The 15469-nt window shown below is 50.3% G+C and overlaps 4 protein-coding genes across 4 annotated transcripts; 2 read left to right on the top strand and 2 right to left on the bottom strand.

Annotated features, from left to right (window-relative positions):
- Positions 1–292: 292 nt before the first annotated feature.
- Positions 293–1396, top strand: MRS44_006923 (uncharacterized protein; the record flags this gene model as incomplete). The annotated part of the gene is made up of 1 exon (XM_046274476.2): positions 293–1396. The coding sequence occupies one exon, from the start codon at positions 293–295 to the stop codon at positions 1394–1396; it is 1104 nt and encodes a 367-aa protein (XP_046139447.1).
- Positions 1397–2098: 702 nt separating this feature from the next.
- On the bottom strand, positions 2099–2549 carry MRS44_006922 (uncharacterized protein; the record flags this gene model as incomplete). Its single annotated transcript, XM_046280471.1, has 2 exons — positions 2099–2393; positions 2458–2549. The coding sequence occupies 2 exons, from the start codon at positions 2547–2549 to the stop codon at positions 2099–2101; spliced, it is 387 nt and encodes a 128-aa protein (XP_046139448.1).
- A 2420-nt stretch (positions 2550–4969) lies between these two features.
- On the top strand, positions 4970–5963 carry MRS44_006921 (uncharacterized protein; the record flags this gene model as incomplete). The annotated part of the gene is made up of 3 exons (XM_046273312.1): positions 4970–5135; positions 5189–5437; positions 5497–5963. 3 exons carry the CDS (start codon positions 4970–4972, stop codon positions 5961–5963), a joined length of 882 nt encoding a protein of 293 aa, XP_046139449.1.
- A 366-nt stretch (positions 5964–6329) lies between these two features.
- On the bottom strand, positions 6330–14336 carry MRS44_006920 (uncharacterized protein; the record flags this gene model as incomplete). Its single annotated transcript, XM_065621924.1, has 7 exons — positions 6330–7472; positions 7531–7983; positions 8041–8322; positions 8378–8518; positions 9146–10418; positions 10466–14041; positions 14092–14336. 7 exons carry the CDS (start codon positions 14334–14336, stop codon positions 6330–6332), a joined length of 7113 nt encoding a protein of 2370 aa, XP_065477996.1.
- Positions 14337–15469: the final 1133 nt, after the last annotated feature.

Below are 15469 nucleotides of genomic sequence, written 5' to 3'. Positions count from 1 at the left end.
TCAGCTAGATTAGATAGTTGGTCAAGCTCCACGGGGAGACTATCGTGAATGTTGACAAGTTCCCCTCAGATATCGGGTCCCAGATTTAGAGCCGGCTACCTTCGGCGAATATTGAGAGACTTTGCGACACAATAATCACCAGTCGCCGGTGCTTGTAAATCGCGCCCTTTCTTCATCCGCGCCGACAACCGAACTAACAGATTATAAATACTGGACATGTCAGACCATCGACCTTAATTCTCCGTCATCTTCAAACTTGTATCAGACCGTTCAATCGATATCCACAACCAACATGTACTCCCCGAACGTCGGCGATGGGCTGGATAGCCTCGACACCCCATCCATGATTGTCGACCTGGACCTCATGGAGGCCAACATCAAGAAGCTCTTTGACAGTCTCCTACCCACCGGTCTCAACATTCGTCCTCACCTCAAAACTACGAAAAGCGCCATCCTCGCTCACAAGCTTGTCGCCGCGGGCGCAAAAGGCTGCTGCGTGGCCAAGGTCTCGGAAGCCGAGGCTATCACAGCTGCGGGGTTTGATGACATCCTCATTACTTGCGAAATTATCGGCCCCGTCAAGGTGAAGAGACTTGTTGAGCTGTTCAGGAAGCACAAGACAATAAGAATTGTGGTGGATAGCGCAGTTGGCGCAACCGCGATCAATGATGCGTTAGAAAAGTCTGGCATCACGGAGCCCATTTCTGTCTTGGTTGATTTGGATGTGGGACTTCGTCGCACGGGTGTTGCTGCTGGAGAACCAGCTGTTGCTCTCGCAAAGCATATCAGCAGCTTGAAACACCTACGCTTGATCGGAATTCAAGGATACGAGGGTCACTTGCAGCATCTCCACAGCCGAGAGGACCGCAAGAAGCAGTGTCTCGAGTCGATGAAGATCCTGACCGACACAGCCGATCTACTACGCAAGGAGGGCTTCAATATGGACGTGGTTACCACAGGTGGAACAGGCACGGCTGAGTTCTGCGCTACTGTTCCCGGCGTGACAGAACTGCAGCCCGGATCCTTCATCTTCATGGACACGGACTACCGCAACGCCGTGGGCACCTTTTACTCCAACAGCCTGACCCTCCTGTCCACAGTCGTCAGCAAGCAAGGCGACAGACAAGTCACAATCGACACTGGCCTCAAGTCATTGACGACAGACAGCGGACTGGCCGAGTGCAAGGATCCAAGGTACAGGCATCAGAACTTAGGCGATGAGCACGGCTCCCTGAGCTGGGACGAGGGCACACCTGCTTTGGAGGTTGGCGATAGGGTTGAGATGATTCCCAGCCATATCGACCCGACCATCAACTTGCACGACTTTTACTATGCTTACCGGAGGGGGGTTATTGAGGAGATATGGCCTGTTGATTCGAGAGGAAAAGTTCAATAAGAGTATTCTTCTTATGCTCTCTCGATGATGAGGCCTTTTCATAGTGACAGTTAGTGCATTGTTATGCTATCAATGCCTAGACTAAAATATTCATATGTGCAGCAGGACCGGAAACACTGACGCCTGTAGAGATATTGATGAAGGCACGTAGCTATCAGGAGCATTAGTATCAATTTAAGACACTTAAAACGAGAGAAGTATGCAAGGGTGGGATGTGCCTAGAGTTGCATCCAGGAAGATTCACTAGAAAGAAGGAGCCAAGTAATTTGCTTCAGTTGGTATGCTAGCCTTCTATACAATACACCGGTTCACCTTTTGACTGCCAAAAGATACAGCGCCCTCGAGTCCATGCATTTTCTCTCCCTATCCAGACATGGAGACTCATGATGAAACCATCCGCATATTGCCGTTTATAGAGCAGCACCAACTATCGTCAAGGTCAGGCTTGCCCAAGTAGATGTATGATCCACACAGGTAGAGATTGTCAAAGCCCACTGAGGGAGCCTCACAGCTGATGGTGTCATCCTCGGCCACGCTGCAAGTGATCTCCTCGTGAGGTACAAAGGGGGCGTTTGCCTCGGCCAAGAGGCTGATGATGCGCTTATCGGTCCCAGGATAGAGCAAGGCGAGTTTCTTGGAGCCGTTTGGGCCAAGGGTGGCGGCGCCGCCCTCCCGGGTGAAAATAAAAGTGTCGGTGGACTCTTAGTTGGCTAGGAGGTAGTCATTCTGGTTCTTTAGGGCAAGGGTAAAGAAAAGTCCTGGTGGCATCTTGAGTGTCACCTTTGCTGTGACTGTGAGCTGCAGCGGAGCCTGGGTGGTCGTAGTGGACGCTGCCTCCGTAGTCGTGGTGGTGCCTTCGGTTATAGATGACGTAACTTCGTCCATCGTCGAAGCCATGTCGATTGTCGTAGTGGTGCCCTGAATTATGGATATGGTACCCTCAGCCATAGTTGTTGTAGTCTCGACAGTCGTGGTGGTACCCTCAGTCGAAGACGTCCTTCGTACCCTCAGTTGTAGATGCTGTAGTCGAAGCCGTAGTCGAAGCTGTCTCGGTCGTCGACTTAGAAGTATCGGCCGAGGTGCTCGTCTCGAACGAGACAACAAAGGTCTCGGAGCTGGTCACAGAAACGGTCTCTGTGCTAAGGGACGTCATCGGAAGTGGTGATGGACAAAGCCGTGGTGGTCCCGGGTCGGCACACGCCAGCCTCGGAGCCCGCAGCAAGGGACATGGCCGCAAGCGCAGCCAGCAACTTCCGCGAAACCATAACGAAGGACTTGATTAAAAACACCAAAATGAGCAAAACGAAAGGATCAAGTGAGATGGTCAGATTCTGCAAATTCGACAGGAGACCAACATGTTGAAAAGACACCAGTAGACCAACCACTTCTTGGCAATGCAAACCCCAGGCTCTCGATGCTCGACAGAGACAAGGATCCCCCAGGCCGCTAAACAATTAAGTTTAACAAGTAGCCAGCGAAACGGCTGCCCCTCGCAAAGAAGGTTCACTCGCAAGCACAGAACAATGCATCTTCTGCTTGGTGATTTTGTCGACCGCGTCTGCTTTTAGGTGGCTGCCCCTGGCTTAAATTACCATCCTTTTGATGGCCCCAGAGGGCGTCAAATAGTTTGTGTTGGTGCCAATACTCCGTGCGTCAGAGTGCAAAGTGAACCGCGCAGCCAATCAGGTGTGTTATAATTAATTCAGCCCTCGCTTGTGGAAAATGGGCAAGCGATCGTGAAAAAAACTTGAGACGCCTGCGCTCAGTGACGACGGCAGAAAGGATGAACTTGACCTAATAATGAGCAAACGAAGAGATTAAATTATGAAATAATAATAACTTTGTTCTATAATAATTTGAAGTTATTCCTATTATCATCTAGCATTCTTTAGGTAAATATCCAGTCTGCCTGCGCTAATAACAGATGCTGAGACCTCAAATAGAGGATAGTTGTGAATTAATCATCGCAAAATTCAAGGGACTACCAAACGGGCCAGAAACCACCAAAATAACTCCACTCGATACACATCTCGACTTTTATCAAAAGAAGAACTCAACGCCTCTCTATTAAACGGGGCGCTGGTACGGCTCTAAGAAACTCACTGGAGTGCAGGGTAGTCGTTCCCTCTCCATGGTTGAACACGCTAGTTACCTGGGCGGCTTCGTCCCTTCACAGCCTTGCTGGCCTACAATTTTTTGAAGAATTGGCAAATCATCTTATGCTTAGTGGTTGTGATCAGGTATTTGTTTCCCCGTGTCTATTGTCTCCCGTTATCCATGTGAATCTGTCTCGGAGAGGTTCCATGAGCGGTCTACATAGTGGTAACCTCAAGTGGGCGGCGTTGTAAGTCGCAGCAGGCCTTGGCAACTCAAGGAGCATAGGAACATACCCTTCTTGTCTACAAGGAGAACCAGCATATACCAACAGGCCCAAGTCGAAAGAGTGTTCTCCTTCCCATCAATAACGTGCCCCAACGAGGTCATCGGCCACAACAGCAAAATACAGTTATCCATACATGAATGTATTAAAACTAAACTCCGCAAAACACCGCAAATAGAATGAGTGTTACATCTATCTATCTTTGATTAGGCTCTCGATAATGCTAACTAGGGCGGTTAGACATCTGCTTAGTGTGAGCCTGACTAAGAGTAAGTTTATAAGGCGAGTTTAGAGGCTTATCCTCTGGACTTTGCTTGAGGCTTTGTACCGATATTCCAATGTAGTTACGGTTAAAATATGTTGAAACCTGAATGTTGACTGGTGAGAATTAAGAGCTGGAGGGCAGGGGTAAGAACCGATGGAGACAGAAAAAAGGCCCTCGACGATCACACCCTGTTGGAAATCTTGAACGCCTCGAATGAATTTTCATGCATGTACTAGGTAAACATCGATGTATTAAGTTTTCCCGTATCTATTGATCTCACACTCACAGGTTCGGGATCTCCAGAAGCGCCGAGGGCTGTGCAAGTGGCTTTTTCCGCGACCTATGCCACGCCATTCCAGTGTCGGTCTCGATCCCATCTTATTCCACAGTTAATCAAAGGGTCGCTACTCGTCAAGATGCGACCAACGTCACGGTGGTGGCTGATGAGACGCAGATTTTGGGTGTCGGGGTTTTGAAAGCGCCGACGACGACCAGGGTCGCAGATGAGTCCCGCTCACCATTTTCGTGATGAGCAGGGGTATTGGGGCGATGTGATTGGCTCGGCGGTTATCACGACTCCGACCCCCGCCGTGTTGATTCTCAAGACGGACTCTGATTCATGGCGGATTTCGCATTAGCAAGTCCCAATTGGCTCGTATTCAGGTCTCGGGGAGCCGCTGACGTGGTGCCATGAGATTCAGCCTTAATCAATTTTCAAGCGAGAACAGTGGGCGCTAGGGCGATAGGGGAGGATCCCTCCAGTCGACAACCCAGGCATCTTGGGGATTCATATAACACCTGCTTGTAGATGCAAGTAACACCAATTTCTTAATAACCTCAGTTTGTCTTCCGATCAAACGAAATCACGCACACACCAGCGCCCCCTGCTCAGGGCCTCCCCATCACAACTTGAACAAGAAACCTCAAAATGGCTGAAGCTGGTGTTGGCCCTCCTCCGAAATACCACTACACCCCCTCGCTCGCAGCTGCCATTCTCTTTACAGTCCTCTTCAGTCTGTCCGGTTTTGCTCACGTCTATCAGCTCATAAGAGGAAAAACATGGTACTTTATCGCCTTCTTTATCGGGCTTCTGTGTAAGTTATCCCTGGCTTGGAGTCTGGCGTGTAACTCATCGTCTCCGCCACAGTCGAGGTAGTAGGCCACGCAGCCCGTGCCTACAACGCCGATGAAAGCCCCAATTATTCCGATGTCCCATTCATCATGCAGACTCTTCTCCTACTCCTGGCGCCAGCACTGTTTGCGGCGTCTATTTATATGATCCTTGGGCGACTCATTAGGGTGCTGGACGCCGAGCACTTCTCCATCATTCGAACAAGATGGTTAACCAAGATTTTCGTGCTTGGTGATGTCTTGTCGTTTGCAGTCCAAGGCATTGGTGAGTGAACCCGCAGCACCGACAAAGCTTTGGTACTGGATTCACTAACATGCCCTTAGGTGGAGGAATCATGGCAGGCGCCGATGACAAGGACGGTGTCGACCTAGGCCAAAACGTCGTTCTTATCGGCCTAGGAATCCAAATTGCCTTCTTCGCTGGCTTTATTATCGTCATCTCCATCTTTCACTACCGAATCCTCCGCCAGCCGACGAAGACAAGCCAGGAAACACTTCTCCCTTGGAGCCAGTACATCCTGGTCCTCTACTTTGTCTCGCTACTCATCATGATCCGATCCATCTTCAGGGTGGCCGAGTTTGCGGCCGGACAGACTAGTGTGCTGCAGACCTCGGAAGCTTACCTTTACTGTTTGGACACCATGTTGATGTTTTTCGTTTGCATCGTGTTCAACGTACGACATCCGAGTCAGGTTGTTCAGAACCCCAACTATAAGAACATGGATCATGAGATGGAGGATGGTAGGGCGCCTGCGGACGAGGCTGAGGTCCTCACGTCATATCGTCATTGATGGGGCTTGAGGGGTTAAGCATTTGGTGAGGGCTATGTCCCTCGGAGAGTCGTGATGCTCGCGTAGGCTGGATGGGGTCTCTAAATGTCCCCCAAGGGAGAGGGGCTTAAAACATGCTCAAGGAAGTCGCCGGCTGTGGGTAATAGTATTAGGATTCCATCAAAGTCTTTGATTGAGGGGGAAGGGTCTCATTTGTAACTAATTATAGAGGAACGGCCATTTCATGTGTGTTAACAGGGAGGAGCTGGGTATTTACTGTATTTCTTTGCATATCCCAAAACTGTCAGCCATCCAATTTGGCCGAATGAATTACTGGTGTTGTATTAAACATTTGCTAATTGGCTACCTTCGGCCTAAGCCACACCTTCAAAACATTCCAGGAAACTGGAAACCCGGGCCTGAAGGGTCGAGGAACGCCAAAGAGAAATCGTCCAACGGCGGTGCCAGGTCAGTGCGATTGTCCCCAACCACATCAGATAGAGTCACAGATGCCATGGTCAGTGCAGCGGAATCGACAGCGACCATTGTACCGAGTCTTTGTACGTAGGCTGGCGCTTGAACATCATGTACCAATCTGGCAAAAATGGGCCCATGCCTTGTTTCCCACGCCGACGTGATAGCAGTTGCCAGCGCCAGATTCGACTTGTCCGAAGCATCGAACAACTCCTCGTGGTAGTGATATACTTTGGAGACAAGCTCCCAGGCCTTTTCAACTTTTTCGCCCGCTGGTTGGCGAGATAGCTGAGAGACCATGAAAGCAAAAAGATCCAACTGAAAGTGCATCTTCATATACCAGAGAAAGCCGATACGCTCAGATGCCTCATACTGGCTAACTGATTGCTCAAAAACTCTTACAGCGACTAGAAACAGCTTTTCAGCCGGTTTCAAAGGCTGAGAGCTCATACTGCCCAGCTGTCCTGGAGGCATGGAGGCCATGATATGTACTCTGCTGAGTATCTGGGCTTTGACGTGGCCTGCTAGTTGGTAGACATTTGGATCTGAAGGGTCCGCGAACCGGTCCATGATATGGTTGAGCCTGTCTTCGACTTCCTTGGCCAGGCCTTGTAGCTCCGTGAGTCGATCTGGAGTTTGAGGGAGAGCACTGGTGATGTCGATCTCATGTTGGATAACACTGGCCTCGACGCTGGGTCTTTCGGCAAGAAACTTGCCCATGCTGTAAATGAAGAAGGAGACAGCCATCTCACTAGGTCCATCTCGGTCCCTGAAATATGTCTTTGAGTCAGGATCTAGCTCCGAGTCGTTTAGGTTTGTCGGCATCTTGCAGTCCCCAAGTGAGGGCATCATGGATGGCCCTAGTCCTGATTTGAGGCCACACCGGGCATCTAGCATGTAGATCCGCCACCACAACCGACGTCTGATTTCTGTCTCAAAAGGCGGTAGTCCAAGAGCTTCGCCATCTCGATGGAGGCCCATCTTTTGTGCTATGCGGACACAAATACCGCTGAATATCCAAGTGGCATGGGTGTCATGATGGCCTTGAATAGAAAACTGTTAAAGTTTTGATTAGTATCAAACGAATATTCGAAGAGATTTCTGACAACCTTACCAAGTAAAGCACCAGAGCCTGAAGAGTTGTCAAGCTGGCTGATCTGAGAAAGTTGGCCCGGCGGAGGCGAGCTCGTAAAGCTTTGGCACAAGACTGAAAGACCTGTCTTTTAGGTCGTCCCAGAAACTCCAAACATTCGTCATTTGAAAGAGTGAATAAGGCAGCGTTGTAGATGGAGAAAAGCAGGGCCTGTGTTGTGTCTGATAGACCGCTGCCAGAGGTGCAAGCAGCTTCAACCACGTGAAGTTGAGTGGATGGCGCGTGGAGAATCTTGGTGACTGGGTGAACTCGATTTAGGAATATTTTCCAAAGATAAAAGATGTGGCTGGGCAGAAAACGAAACTCATGCTCGGTATCGGAATCCGGCGATAGTCCATCGTCCAGGCTGTCGTCTGGCGGTGGTGGTGATAGTTTGCTGTGATCCACGTCGACCAACTCGCGCATTGCTCCAAGCTATTTAACAAGTTTGTTAGTAGAATTTCACTTCGTGAAATTTGAAGTCTTACATACCTCTTCGTGGAGAGCAGCCCACCTCGGGCTGTCTGTAAAGTTTACCACTCCATCTCCTAGCACAAGCTTGCCTGGCACTATTGGCTTAGGACCAACACTTGGCTCTCGAGTAGACGAAGAAGAAGGTAGTTCTTGCTTGCTAGCTGCTTCATATTCCTCGAGGAGTTTCTCACAGTGGGTGAGCCTCGCCAGCAAGTCAGGATTTGGACCCCTCTTCTTTCGAGGGGGAGGGGGTGACCTTGGTCTGCAGAAAGCGCCGACCTGAACGACTTGAATCAGTCCCTGCTATAATCTGCCGTGTGCGACGATTGGAAGTGGGATGGAATGTCAGACGAACCTTAACACAGTTGCTGCATGGGTATTGACGATCGCATCCAACTTTGCGATGGTGGCATAGGGAGCAGACTGGTAGAGGCTGAGGTAAGGCCGCAGGAAAAGGTGAGGCCGTAATGGTAATCGCAGGCGCCTCCATTGAATCCTGCACAGTGGTCTGCTTATGCTTAAACAATCAAGGGCAAAGGGGTGGACACAACTGGTTCAATACAGGCGGATAATGGGGTAATATAAGTCCGACGATGGAGTTTCTGAAAGCAAGAGGCTTGATGAGTGATGACGTGTCAAGGGGGCTTTGCTGTGACTAGGGTACTGGACTGGCGGCCTCACTGAACCGAGCTTTCAAGCCACAAGTCTGATAAGAGCTATCGACAGACTACCCGTTCGCTCGTGTAGTGGGTAAATAGTTCGTTTTATGCTTGATGATGGTCATGGCCATTAGCTCATCTTAACATTTAGGCTGGGGTGGATGAGCACTCGCTTGTCCGTATTGGTGTGTTTACTGGGTGCAACGGGAGCTTCTACGGCATGCGGAATCATGTTTTTTACATTCTCTAGATTGCCTTTTGCATTATTTAAGCTTGAAACTTAAAAGCGTTGCTATTTTGAAGCACCCTGTTCAGACCTCCAGCACCTGCATTGAACAAAACCTGCAGTGTCCAGCATTCCAACCAAGGCGACCGTCCAAAACCGCGTTCTATTAGTGGTCCTATATAAGCTCTAATAATCTCAAGCAAACAAATCAAATATGAGAAAGGCCGTGATTTCATACACTGGACTCCATCTCCTGCAGCTGACGGTCAAGCTCCTGGCTGAAGAAGGCCAACTGCTCACCACTCAGCTCCGTGTCTAGGCGCCGCTCAACAATGGCACGAACTTGACGTTTCGTGATGGTATCGAGATCTGCCTCCCCGAGAGTCCACTTGATCGAAGCTGAGATCACATCGTTGCTCAGGCCCGACTCGCCTCGTTCAACGGCGCCAAGCCGGCTCAGGGTTCGAGGTGTTGTCAAGCCCAGTCCGCTTTGTGTCCTGAGAGTATCTCTCTCCCTTCCAGGTTCATGGAAACCGAATGAGGTTTTTGGCCTCTCGGTTTGTGGTGAATGGGATGCCATTCCCAAGGTCATCGTCGAGCGTCGATTCCATGATCCATGCTGTTGGCTGTAGCCGTCAATGCCAATCGCGGACTGGTTGCCCAGCATCACCGTAGACTGGGAAGGAAAGTAGGAGTTCCGGATGAACGAGGTGTCTGGCTCAGTGCCATAAACGGAATGTCGTGGAGTCTCTTGATAGTATCGATTCGGAAGATTGTTGAACACGGCGTAATCGCTCCACCTTTGTAGCGGGATGGAAGCAGGATCAAAGCCTTCATCATCATCAACAGCAACAACCTGCTTGTCGCCCTTCTCACCAATGACAACGCGAGTATTTCCCCAAGAGAAATTGTCTTGGTTCCAGAAAGAGTAAAGAGGGAGGAAGAAGGAATACACCGGCAATGCCATCAGGTAGATGATCATCCAGCCAATGTGCTGCCACTGCCTTTTGAGAAGGAACAGCAACGCCTGAAGGCCGTAAGTCGCCGCTAAGAGGATGATGGAGATCAAGGGAAATTGTCCCGTGTTGGTGGCGACGCGGTACATGAGATATACCAGATACACACATGTCGCCGGAAAGATGATGGTTCCGAACAAGTCGGCAAAGACAACGACCCTCATGCTGAAGCAGCACACGCCACACATATTTTCCAGACGCATGAGCTCAACCAAGTTGTGGATTGTCGAGTTGATCCATCTCCTTCGCTGAGAGAGCAACACTTTCCATGACTCGGGGGCGACGGTTTGGCATTGGGCTTCGGGGAGAAATTTGAGCCACATTCGAGGGAAATGTTTAATCATGAGCGTTGTCAAGTAACGGTCTTCGCCGAGGGAGAGGAGGTTCTTGAGATGGAGGGTTTCGACATCACAGACGGAATAGTCCCGAAGGACAGCGTCTGAAACGATCAGAGGCTTCTTCCCGTCAAAGGTTCTCAACCGGTACATTGTGAAGCTAAAATCGTCAGCAAAGTTTCATGGCATGGGGACCTGGAAGCATACCATCCGGGCAAGCAGGTGACTGATCCAAACAGCGACTCAAAAGCCTTGGCCAAATGATGAGATATGAAATACTCATAAATCTGAATCATAGTCCACCAGCTTTTTTCGTCATTTTCCAACCTCGTTTCCCCGCAAATGCCAGCAATCTTTGTATTGTTCGCGCAAGCGGCAACAAAATGATTCAACGCATCTTCATGAACAGCCGTGTCGGCGTCAACCATAAGGAGAAACTCGTACAATCGCGGGTCAACACCAATAACATCGTTGATGTGATGAAACATGTCGAGTTCCAGCGGGTTCATAGGTGACTCGTGGTACACCCTGTTCAGAAAGCTCAACAGAAGCATCTGGGAGTCTCGTTTTCCGCGGTTTCCGGGCTTGGGTCGTGTTTGTTCGGATTCCTTGCCGACTTTTACGATGACGATGTACGGAACAATATTCCCATCGCATTCGTAAAGACCAGAGTACACCTTGCCGTAGTTGAGCTGGTCACTCCCTGATCCAATAGACTTGAACACTCGGGCTGCTGGATCAAGTTTCGGGTCACTGTCCAGAATCTCGAGAATCAGTTTCGACGTCGGTCGATCGTTGCCCTGGCCCACAGCAATGCCATCGCAGATGACGCATATCAGCTTGCGTTTGTTGTCGTATTTGAGACAAGTCAAAGAATCGACGGCCCTCCGCAGAGACTCCTCGTCTTCAGTGTACGCGGGAATCTGACAGATGACAAACTTGTCCTGCATCGACGGGCGGCGTTTGGAACCGAATCGGAGTGCTGCTAGGAATTTGACGAGGATGATCGCACACACCATGACGGTGAAAGCGAGCAGAAGCCAGTTGTTGACCTGGCACTTGGCGCTCTCCCGAAAGTCCGAGATGCCTTTGTAGCTGATGGCCTGGATGCAACGCCAACTCTCAACAACATTATCATGCTTGGTCTTGTTGGCTGTATCCGCAAGCATGATATCAAGCTCCTCCTTGATATTCTTTCCAGGGTTGTCCTTCCAAAGCTTCGAAACCTGCTCGTTCAGGAACTCGTACTTCTTGTCGTTCTTGTAAAGGCCTTGGGTGTAAAAGTAATCCGTCAGATCGTAGATCTTGTTGCCGTATTTCGCCCACATCCGTCCCTCCTCGGCTTCCGCTTTGAACTTGCTGTCGGAGTAAACCAGCTCACCGTGGTAATACTCCTTGATACCGGGCTCAAAGTTGGTCCAGTACCAATCATCCTTGGATAGGGCACTTGTCGAGTCAAGGCAGTAGTACCCAGAGGTGTGCACTGCGGTCGTGTACTCAGGAGTTGTGTTCGCTCGTAACCGAGTTGTTTCGGCTATACCAAGCCCTTTGCAAGCCATGTTCAATGGAGGCACAAAGTATTCATCCATGTCAAGCCCAGCAAGAGGCTGCATGTTGGCCGTGGTGGTCTCAATGGCGGTATCGCTGTGTTGGCGTTTCCAAAAATCCGAGATGTCATAGACCTTGCCATGGATGCTGACCCAGAAATCGTCCTCTCCCTGATGTGTAGCAACCTCCTTGCGGTTCCAGGCCTTGTCCGAATTTGGACAGAGGAGCTTGCCAAGACCAATCATCCAGAAGAGGATCAGCGCATTGAGAAATATGATGATGGAGAACAGGGCCAATTTCTCACGCCATGCTTGTCGAACATCGGGTCGACGCATGCGGCCGAGATGTGTAAGAAGGGGTGATGGGATCCAGAAGGTCAGTGCCCAGACGAAGCCCACCCAGAGGCGACGGCTCATATCAACCTTCTTCGTTTCGATTCGTGTCGTTTTCGCAAGCTCGGGATCTTTTGACACAAGAATGGTATGCTCCTTGGGCGAATCGGCTGGGACCATCTCGATCAAAGACTCTTTCGTTCCGAGCTGGCCTCCGTTGACGGGAGTATTGCCTTCACGATCCGGATACGTTCCAAGCAACAGGTGGTCCCTACTTCCATATCCGCTCTGGTTGAGACTGAGACCAGAAAAGACACTTCCAGGTCGTGGAGAGGGAAAGGACTCGTTCCTGAATCCAAGCTGACTCTGGCTCCCCTGCTGTCGAATGAGGGCCAGCTTCATGTCGAGCATTCCTTCGGCCTGCCCCCAAGCCTCCTCACTCATCCACACACGATCTTGGCCGATAGCAAGGTTGGTGTTGTGCCATCCCCTCTCAAGCGCCCAATTGTTGATATCATCCTTGCTGGAAAGATAACCGTGAATGGCAGAATAGCGCTGAATGAACTCGTCTATGTCGAAATCAACCGTATATGCCGGGCTTGCAAACGATCGATTTGCCCAGTCTCGTAGGCGCCATGACACCAACTGCATGGACACGTCGCTCGGAGACCATGGTGCTGTTAGCAGAGGCGAGGCTGCTGAGTCGGGTGTGGCATTCGATCCAGGGTAGAGGCAAAGGTGATACCAGATCCTGCTAGAGTCTAGAACATCCCGCAAGTCTAGTACATGTCGTCTGGGCTCCATGCTCGTCTCAGAGGGTAGAATGAGCTTGAGAAAGCTGTCATCGTCCACTTGGAGAATGACCTTGTCTAAGAAGGACTGTTGTCCCTCCTCACACGTACCCTCGGCGGTCTGTTTGTCAAATATGATCTTTTGGTACCATGGACTTCCGATCATGGCCTGACGGGTGTCTTTCCACACCAAGGGATCAACAGAAGACGTAGCAATGCCGTCTTCGATAGCTTCGGCGTTGATGCCAAAAGACTCATCGAAGTTCGTTTGCAGAGCAACAGCCCTTCCAAGGGAAGAGTCGGGTATGTCGACAACAATAATCCGAGTACTTTCGTTCTCACCTACCCCGCCAGTCACGGGGCTCTCAGTGCCACGCCGCGGATGACTGATTTGAGATGCGATGGTCTCATTGGCTTTGACAATGACCCAGTTGACAAGTGCTTCGTAGACTTTGCTCATGAATTCGCGACGATCAGAATGAGAGAGGTTGACAAGTACCTCTGGCTCAACTCCAAACATGATGCTGGCTTCCTCGCAGGCCTCTACTACATCATTGTGAGGGATGTTCTGGTCGAGTGTGTTTCCGAGAGTGAGTAGGCCCGCGAGGGTGGCAATGAGCTTGCGGTGGATAGAACCCTTGATCCCAATCTCTCTGATTGCCTGCCGGAAATCGTCTGCCGCTGCGCCATCATCAGCTGCAGCAAGGTGTGCAGGTGGTCGGTACGTTCCAGATGCAGCCAGGACAGAGTAATGTGAAGCTGGTTTTAGACTTAAAAAGTCTCTCTCAGCTTGCGTTGATACCGATGTGAGGAGGTAGTAGAAGACGTCAAAAGCCCGGTAACCGACTTCTGGGGCAATTTCGAAGAGACCACTGGTGATATCGATGCCATCGGCTGGCATCGATAGGGAAGCATTCGAAACTCGGCCTTCCAGGCTCACATCCAGACTCAAGGCGAGAGCGGCATATCGTGAAGTTGACGGATTGTGAGGTGTGACACAGTGAAGAAATGGTTGCAGGGTGCGAAGTGAGGTAAGAATCGAGGACGGAATAGCAAAGGGTAGTGTATCGAGAAATGGGAGAAACAATGAGGGAGTTGAAGGATGAAGAGACCTGCCCCTGTCATTAATACCTGCATTAATACCATAATATTCAACACATACTGCAACAGAACACAATTGTTCTCAAGCCGACGTCGAGCATGTTCCCATACTTTCTCTCCTAGCAAGGTGTCGACGATCGGCGTAGCTTGGCTCGAGGTATGCCAAGCGTTGGCAACAACGCTAGTTCTAGCATCGAGTTGGTAGGGTTTTGAATGGAAGTATGAGGTATGAATGGCGTTCAAGAGCGTGACGTTTGTGCTATGTATCGATCGAGGACGGGGAGAGACGTGACCGAGGTTGGGCATATTCGGACTTCCCTTGGCTCAAGATCGGAATCAAAATCAACGAGGGTTCGCAGGTAAAGAAAAAGCGAGAATTGTACGAAAATTAGAGCCACTAATAACAGGGCAGATAATTAACAAGGCAGTACTTTTGGGAGCGAGGGTCGAAGTTGGCTAAATTGAACGAGAGCTTATAAACAGAAAACTTCCACGCGAGCCGGATCATCTTATACCAAGCTCCAAAGTCCAATTATCAATCATAACAAGTCCGCGCAATCGTATTGTCTTATTATTAGAAGGTATCAGGCCTGGCTTACAGAGCATACGAAGCCCAACAACCGCAGCAACTCGTCGAGATGTCCACCGACCAATCATCAGAAACCGCCGGCCGCTGAGTCATCGGTGAAGCTCCCGAGAGCGAATCAAGGGCTTAGTTCGATATCTTGAACTTCCCGCGAGGATCCGCTTTGTCAGCGGACAAATCGGCAAGGGGGCGTCCATGCCACCCCTCCCGTATTCATCGCCAAGATGGTTAGCTAGTGCACGCCATTTTAAGCTTGAACCCTTGCTCATTCCACCTCATTGGCTTGTGGTGATAAGTCAGCGGAGATTGAAGAAACCCAGATGCCGGGTTCATCTTGTCATGTACGCGGGCCCATCTCCTTGGAGATATCCGCCTCCCCCCTTCCACTTTGCTCTTTTACATGTCACCCGATATCTTCTGTTTCCAGAGTCCGACCGTCTGTCTCTCTTCCTGAAGAGGCCGCCTTTTGATTTCGGACATCTGGGAGGTCATCTTTCTACTCCACATTGTTAGCGATCGATCGATCGACCCCTGTCCGTCAACATGGCTGGAAAATGGGCCTGTGATGGGTGCCACAAAAGAAAGGTATGAGGCCCGATATCCGTTATGTAGATTGTCCTTGGTATACCCCACTCGTTTAACCTTTGTACATCTCGGCTCTTCCCTTTGACGTACTCGCAGGCATTGAGCTACTGTAGAATATCCCCGTAGCTGGGTCCAGCTCGCTAATGCCGCCTCTTGTACCAGATCCAATGTGATCGCACGTCACCGAGGACTCCCTGTGACTGGTGCGAGCACCATAACCTTCTGTGCACCTTCTCCAGGGCTAGGAGAGGAAAGACACGGATGCTTG

The sequence above is a fragment of the Fusarium solani genome (genome assembly GCF_023522795.1).
Source record: "Fusarium solani strain SB1 chromosome Unknown bctg00000003_1, whole genome shotgun sequence".
In the NCBI taxonomy this organism is placed as follows: Eukaryota; Fungi; Ascomycota; class Sordariomycetes; order Hypocreales; family Nectriaceae; genus Fusarium; species Fusarium solani.
This window is presented reverse-complemented; position numbering and strand designations above follow the sequence as displayed.